Source organism: Diaphorina citri, unplaced genomic scaffold, assembly GCF_000475195.1.
Source record: "Diaphorina citri unplaced genomic scaffold, Diaci psyllid genome assembly version 1.1 scaffold2589, whole genome shotgun sequence".
Taxonomy (NCBI): Eukaryota; Metazoa; Arthropoda; class Insecta; order Hemiptera; family Psyllidae; genus Diaphorina; species Diaphorina citri.
The window spans coordinates 45,276-53,541 of NW_007380007.1; the positions used below are offsets into that span (position 1 = coordinate 45,276).

At 41.2% G+C, this 8,266-nt stretch overlaps 1 protein-coding gene across 1 annotated transcript in view; it reads left to right on the forward strand.

Moving 5' to 3' along the window:
- LOC103519177 (vacuolar protein sorting-associated protein 18 homolog) overlaps positions 1 to 2,063 on the forward strand; it is a gene marked incomplete at both ends in the record, with an annotated part of 44,790 nt that extends 42,727 nt beyond the window's left edge. Inside the window, 1 exon segment of the mRNA XM_026830762.1 lies at positions 1,838 to 2,063. Coding sequence (XP_026686563.1) covers positions 1,838 to 2,063 — 226 coding nt within the window.
- Between the last annotated feature and the right edge of the window lie 6,203 nt (positions 2,064 to 8,266).

Consider the following 8,266-nt stretch of genomic DNA (forward strand, 5'->3'; position numbering starts at 1 on the left):
CCATCAAAGATACTACAATCAAAGACTATCAAGAAAAAATTGAAGAGAAAAACATGAAATTCACCATTGATAACTTTACAGATGGTCCCGCATTCACAACAAATGGCTGGAAGAATACAAATCAAAGTAATCGTCATTGGATCACCCGCTTTACAGTTCATGGTTTCACTCCTCTTTCCTCTAATATTACTTCTGCTTCACTGCATTGGCGGCGTGCCACCTACCTTACTTTCCCCTCATTGCACTCCTCTTTCCTCTAATCTCACTTCTGCTTCACTGCATTGGCGGCGTGCACTGCTTTAAAATGTCCACTATGCTCTGCGTGTGTGTCGTGAATATAATCGGGTTGAGGCTTGTGTCACCCTGTGCTGTGTATTGGGACTTTGGGAGGCGGCTGTAGACCTGGCATTGACTAATTTAGATATTGATGTGGCTAAACAGACAGCACTTCTACCTAATGTACATGATGGACAACCAGCAGATCTGAAACGTCGCTTGTGGCTTAAAATAGCTCAGCATGTTGTAAGTATTCTATTCATTGAAGTGTTTAATAGTCACATTCAGATTGATTTACGTCAGCTCCTATAGTGTAGTGGTCACTGCGCCAGCCTCGCACGTGAGAGACCCGGGTTCGATTCCCGGCGGAATAAAGACATTGGTATCATGCAAAATAATGATTGTTTCCGTGACTGGCTGTTGCGGGATCCACTCAGCCTCACGAGGAAAATGAGTAGCTATGTATAATAACGGGTGGCCCATTATTTTCATCGTATTTCAAACCCCCGTAACTTTTTTTTATTTATTTTCGAATTTCTTTGGAACAGCACTAGTTTGAAACGTGAGAGTTGGCAAAATTTTTACAATAGAAAATTACACACCACAACAATCCGCTGCAATCGTCCAGACGGTTGCTTTATTTCAAGCTTTGTTTCCTGGACGTCTAATATTGAAAAATTATGATTATGACCATAGGCGCCATCGCTTGCCTTGACGGTTCCAGACTTTTTGTGAGGATACTTGAAATCTAAGGTCTTTGCAAATAAACCATGACCCTGAAAGCTTTGAAACAAAATTCGACGAGAAATAGCCGTCATTAAGCCTGAAATAATGTGAAAAGTTATGAAAAATCTTCTTCTTCTACACCTTTTCTCACTCAAGTGAGGTCGGCGTTTTTCGCCAGCCTCTTCCAGTCAGCCCTGTTGTGCACTTCATCCTCCGTTAGGTTCTTTTCCCCCAGGTCTTTAATTATGCAGTTTTTCCACCTCTTCTTCGGTCTGCCCCGTCCCCTATTTCCATCTACTATCATCCTCTCAACTCTCTTTCCTACTTAGTTTTCCTCTCTTCCATATCACTGCATTCTTCTTTCCTGGACTTTCTTCGACACCTCCGTTAAAAGGTGGTGTTCCGATCCTAGCTGCCGGGTCGCGCGACCAAGCTGTGCGACCGCTGCCTACTGCTTCCTATGCATTCTTAAGCCGTTCCTCCCAAAATAAATCAAGTGCCCACAAAAAATAAACAAAACTCCATCCCACCCCAAAAAGATTAGAAATCAATTTTGTACCCCGCCTTTTATTCACTTCATAATTTGTCATATGACCAGCGACATTGTCACAGTGAGATATTAAACCTGGCTCGGTGGTGTAGTGGTCAAGATGCTCGCCTGGTAAACCGAGGGTGTGGGTTCAATCCCAGCCGAGGTATGGAATTTTATCCTCAATATAATTTGAGCACAATAATAGTAGTAGCCTACTGCTGGAGCAAAGGGATTTTTCAGTTTTATGCGAGCAGTATAAATAAGCACCATTATTATCATCATCATATTAAAAATTGATTCCAGATACCATATGATTCAGAATTGTGACACGTGTTTATTGTGCGAGGTTCAACTTGTGAGCAATACCTTCTACATCTTCCCCTGTGGTCACACTTTTCACTCTCACTGTATTGTCCAAGATCTGGATCCAGAACAGAAAGCTAAACTCGACTCAGAAGAGACTGGTAGCGAAGCTGTGAATAACTATCTGAGCCGAGAATGTCCATACTGTGGATCTCATATGATAGAGTAAGTAATTCATATACACGATCATATTCAGAGTACAAAATAACCGCGGACGATTTTCTTACTCCCATTTCCTTTTCCATCAAGTACTTTTTTACTTTCTATTACTACAGTATAGCGGAGCTATACTAGTAATGAAAGTATTGCAATCGGTCCAAATTTTCAAAATCAGGAAATGTGTGGAAATATCCGTTTTGGGGTCCCCTGATTTCAAAAAAGTGGTTTTTAGCCCATGGTCTGTACGTACGTACTACAAGTTTAAATGGGAAAAAGTAGAAAGTTGTGAACAAAATATCTCAAGAACGGTTTGTCGTAGAGCGATGAAATTAGGAAATGTGTGGAAATATCCGTTTTGGGGTCCCCTGATTTCAAAAAAGTGGTTTTTAGCCCATGGTCTGTACACGTAACGTACTGACCTGTCACTTTTCAACTATGATGTCCATTGTCCACTATGTGGTGTGTTCCAGGTACTGCATTCACAGTCCACATTTCATAGTTCACACACTGATCGCTCTATCTCCAGAACCACGACACCTAGAAAGCTGAAATTTGGTAGGAATATTCCATGCCTCGGGATGAACTAGCGGGATTCCGGAGCGAAGCGACGGAATTCAGCTAGTGTGTTCATATTCCCAATAGTCATTACAACCAATGGGCTTGTACACAAAAACACGCTCAGTAATCTGGAAAAACTCAAGATAAAGAACGCCAGGAATGTTGTAAAGAAATGCCAAAAATCAGTCATCATCTCAACAACTGGAATTATAAGAAGAGTGCTTGCAGAGGAAGAATGAAGTGCCTACATGTGAAGTATGTTGCCAAATAGTGCCCATACTTTGCTAATGCATACTGTTTTCTCTCGATTACAGTAGAGAGAGTATTTAAGATCTAATATCAAACATTTCCCTCCATGAAATATCAACCTGGCAATACATGCTAAAGACCAAACCGTTTTCCTAAAGCTATGTGGAGTTCTAATTTTGAATACAGCCCTAATTGACACTCCATTTGAGTATCCTGTTGTCAATGACTTTATGTTAACCAACAATAAATGGGGCTTGCCCATGAAAAAAAGAAAATGCTCCCACCTCAGGGAGTGGTTGACCCGTCCTTTGTATGGGACCACCCCACCACACACACGGTCGCGCTGCGCGCCCCCTCACCTCCCTCAGTGCAGCATAATAGGAGGCACAACGTTGAACCGCCACCATTTTGAATCAGGATGGAATGTGACAATTTTAAGTAGCCTATGTCAGTGCCAACCTGGGCGATATCGCCCCCTTGGGGGCGATGGAGATTTTCATGGGGGCGATGAAGCCTTAGGGGGCGATATGGGGGGCGATCAATTATAAAAATTTAAAAAAATATTGAGATTAACACGAAGAAAATGCGTTCACTAGATCGCGAGATATAGCTCTCGGAACATGAGAGTCTCTAACACGCCGATATCATACATAGCGACAACAATGTACGTCCCGTGATGACGTCATCTACCAATATCGTACGACGCGCTGTGAGACTGTGAGCTTATCACCATAGGTTAGGGGCTCCGCAACTATATCAGACACATAATGAAAGTACAAATTGACTCTGATCTTTGCCGTCTTTGTAATCAGATGACGGAATCCATTCAACATCTCTCAGGTGGTTGTAGTGTCCTGGCCCCTAAAGAGTACACCAACCGACATAACTTAGTGGGGAACATTATCCATCAAGAGCTATTAAAGAAAGCAACATCTAGTAACAAAACTTGCATTCCCCATTATCTGTACAAACCGGCACCTGTTATTGAAAACGAAAACATCAAGATATGTTGGGACATATCCATGCAAACTGAAACAAATATCATCAATAACACGGACGTGTAATTGTAAGTAACAAACATGGTATCTTAAGGCTAAATAATTGAGAAATCACATTGATTGATCTCAGGTACCATAAGCATTGTACAAAACAATACAGTAAAACAAAGTGCTAGAGCAGTGTTTCTTAATTGGTGTTCCGCGGAACCTAGGGGTTCCGCGAGCTGACGGCAAGGGTTCCGCGAGATATTTTGGAAAAATCATACACTAGATAAAATGCAGTTTCAAAATGACCATCTTAGACTAGGTAGGTAGTTCATCTTATACAGCTTTTTTTTAGAGGTTTGATAGAGGGAACTGTGGGGGTGGGGGGTGCAATCTTGAAAGTTCAGGCATAAAAGTATACATAAAATCATTACATCAAATCAAGAATAATAATAAACTGAATATTAAACAAATTAGGTAGGTACATAGGTATTCTTTATCTTTAACCACAATCGAATAAACTACAGCCTAAAAAATTCCCGGAGGGACGGACCCAGCTTGTTTGAACTGTATTGTACTCATAGGTCATCAAAATTTGCTTTTTGTCCTCCATTACTCAATTTTTTCTCACGTACCCCTGGTTGAAAATTGCTCTATTAGAGTGTGAAAACAAGAGGCCACAACTCCGGCCCAAGTTGTATCAAGCTCCAAGATGTATTAAGGTACTATGATTTTTGTTTTTGTTAAAACAAAGTGCTAGACTAGAGCACGACATTTCGGTTCGAATACAACACATAATACCTGATTTCCAAAGTTCAGTTTTGATATTATGTTTTTTAAGCTCAAAAAGAAAAAAAAAAGTTGCCCTTATTTCAAGGATCAGAAAAAGAGCTCATTTGCCTGTTTCATTCATGTTATTCCCAGAGAAATAGCCACTTTACTACCTGAAAAAAAAAAAAAAAAAAAAAAAAAAAAAAAAAAATCTACTATTGTATTGAGAGCCGTTGATAATGGACTCCTTTCCTTCTTAAACTCCTAATCCTCCCCTCTATTTCCTTGTGTGTGTGTGTGTGTGTGTGTATCCCATTCTAAACTCACTCTCATTCCTTGCTTTTAAAACTCTACTATTGAGAGTATTGAGAGCCGTTGATAATGGACTCCTTTCCTTCTTAAACTCCTAATCCTCCCCTCTATTTCCTTGTGTGTGTGTGTGTGTGTGTGTGTGTGTGTGTGTGTGTGTGTGTGTGTGTGTGTGTGTGTGTGTGTGTGTGTGTGTGTGTGTGTGCTTGTAATGTTCTTTGGAGACCCTAAACGATAGGATGGTGAAAATAAAATTCATGCTATCTAGATTGGTGGTATTTTGACCGCTTTTTGGTGTTTCAGTTGTACTGACCAAACGGTTAGAGATATTGTAAAAGTTACGGTAGAAGAACACCCAAAAGTTCATATCATCAAGAGTATAAAGGTTGTAGCCCAAATTTTAATAAGGAAAGTAAAAAATTCGCCTGCGACGCTCTTATTTAATTTCCTGAAACCGCGGCTGATCTCGAACTTATACCAAAGTACTGTATTGTATCTTTCTTTTTCAAAAATTCGATCTTTTTTTTACTTTCCTTATCCTATAGGAAGGAAAGTAATGTAATCGGGTCAAAATTTCGATGGTCAGTTTTTAGTGCCAAAACACGTTTTGAGGTCCCTAGAGCCTAAATCCAAAGTTTCAGCCATTGGTCCGTGGGTGTGTCTGTGTGTCCGTGTGTCTGTCTGTGTGTCTGTCTGTCTGTCTGTCTGTCTGTAAACAAAATATCTCGAGAACGGTAAGAACTAGAGACTTGAAATTTGGTATGTAGATGTCAAATATGACAAGGATGCGACACGAAACTTTTGGTTAAGACCGGCGCAACGCTTGGCGGCATTTTAGCGCTTTTTGGCGTTTTTCGGTGTAATTTAACAATATCTCGGGAACGGTATAAGACTATAAGCTAGAGACTTGAAATTTGGTATGTAGTTCAAAAATGTGACAAGGATGCAACACAAAACGTTTGGTGAAAATAGATGCTGCGATTGGCGGTATTTTGACCGCTTTTTGGCGGGTTTCGACCGCTTTTTGGCGGGTTTCGACCGCTTTTTGGCGGGTTTCGACCGCTTTTTGGCGGGTTTCGACCGCTTTTTGGCGGGTTTCGACCGCTTTTTGGCGGGTTTCGACCGCTTTTTGGCGGGTTTCGACCGCTTTTTGGCGGGTTTCGACCGCTTTTTGGCGGGTTTCGACCGCTTTTTGGCGGGTTTCGACCGCTTTTTGGCGGGTTTCGACCGCTTTTTGGCGGGTTTCGACCGCTTTTTGGCGGTTTTCAGCTATATCGACTAAACGGTTAGAGATATTGTAAATGTTACAACAGAACACCCAAATAAGCACCATTCAATAGGATAAGGAAAGTCGTGTGATGTTCACACCAGATTTTTTGTATCTGCTATACACCGGGGTGATGGTCTCTAGCTCTAGCCATGTTAAATTGGCTGGCTCGTCCTGAACCGCAGTCAACCATCGTGAGGACTTGTGCTTGGTCTTTAAAAGCAGAGAGAACTTCTCCTTCTTCCTACAGTATTCAGTTCCTCCTTCTCTTTCACCTTCTAAAACTTCACCTCCACTACGGTCAAATCAGTCATCCAGTAAACAAACACACAACAGGTAAAAAAGAAGGAGGCGATGGTGGAGGAACAGAGGAGAAGACGAAGGTGAATGATGAGAGAGTGGAGAAGAAACCTAAGGCGCTGGAGAAGGAAGAAAGGGAGGTGAAAATGGAAGGGAAGGAGATGAAAGAGGAAGAGGAGGACAAGGATGTGGTGGAGAAGAAGAGGAAGAGGTATCTCAGAGTGTCCGGTGGAAAAGATAAAGATTCAAGATGTCAAGTGAGGTAAGGAGGTGAAGGTAAAAGTTTGTACCGATATCAGCAAAGTCAGGCGACGAACTAAGGAGTCCTTATTTACAAACTTATAAGGAGTCACATCACGTCAGTAGAAGTCATGGGGAGTCGAAAAGATGTAGTTCAAAGTTTTCCCACATAATATTGTAGGTAATCTCGTTCATGATTCACGTGACGTGAAAGTAGTGTGACTGTCCTGAACGAAATTGGTGATTCTCATGATTTTTTTTTATTATCTCAGAAAAAACTATGAAAATTAAAAAAAATATTGAGACTATAACGAAGAAAATGCGTTCACTAGATCGTGAGATACAGCTCTCGGAACATGAGAGTCTCAAGCCCGCCGATATCATACCTAGCGACAACACTGTACTCCTGTGATGACGTCATCTACCAATATCGTACGACGCGCTGTGGGCTTATTACCATAGGGATTTGGGTTAGGGGCTCAAATAGATCGAATAGGTACCTATCTACGCATTTTGTTATCACTATTTTTCAATATCAGCTTAGGTACTTATACCTATTTTCAAATTTAGATATTTTCATTCCATTTTTTTTTATCATGCACTTATTCAAGTAGTTACTTTTTCGTACATGTACATTTTTTTTAAGGGGTTTGACAGAGTGAACTGTAACTGCTATGGTCTTATCGTCCCGAATTCGAAGAGAGAAGGAAGACAGGATAGGAGAAAGCTAGCCGTTCCGAGAACGAACATTATCCCATCAGGATAAAATCCGCCCTGGGCGGGAATCGAACCCGCGGCCTAGCGCTTACAAGGCAGACGCACTACCAACTAAGCTAAGTAGGCTGGCACATTTATTTCGATCGAGAAGAATAATATGATCTCCACATACCAAACATCCCTGCTCAAAGTTCCACTTTATGTAAACACTACCTATGTAGGTACCTACCTACCTATGTAGGTACCTACCTATATAATAATAATAGTGCTTATTTTTACTGCTCGCATATTAGGACTGATAAGTCCCTTTACTCCAGCAGTAGGCTACTACTATTATTGTGGTCAAATTCTCAAATTATATTGATAAAAATTCCATACCTCGGCTGGGATTGAACCCACGCCCTCCTGTTAACCAGTCGAGCGCCTTGACCACTACACCACCACAGAATATCATCAAAATCGGTCGAGCCGTTTTCTTGTGAAAAGAGGACAACAAAACGTGACAGACATACAGAACTTCACGTTTATCATCAAAATCGGTCGAGCCGTTTTCTTGTGAAAAGAGGACAACAAAACGTGACAGACATACAGAAATTTTTCTAATGTGATTTTTGGAATCGTGGATGCATAAGGAGTAAGAATAACTAAAAATTTCACGATTGGCGAGCCCCAAATGGTTCGCGCTCGTAGAAACTGGTGGATGGTGGTGGCCTCGGCTCCAAATGATCGAGTGAAACTGTTACAGCGACACAGTATACACCTTAGCCCGATACTCATTATCTTTAACATATAAACAGCCACATGTAACCGACACTC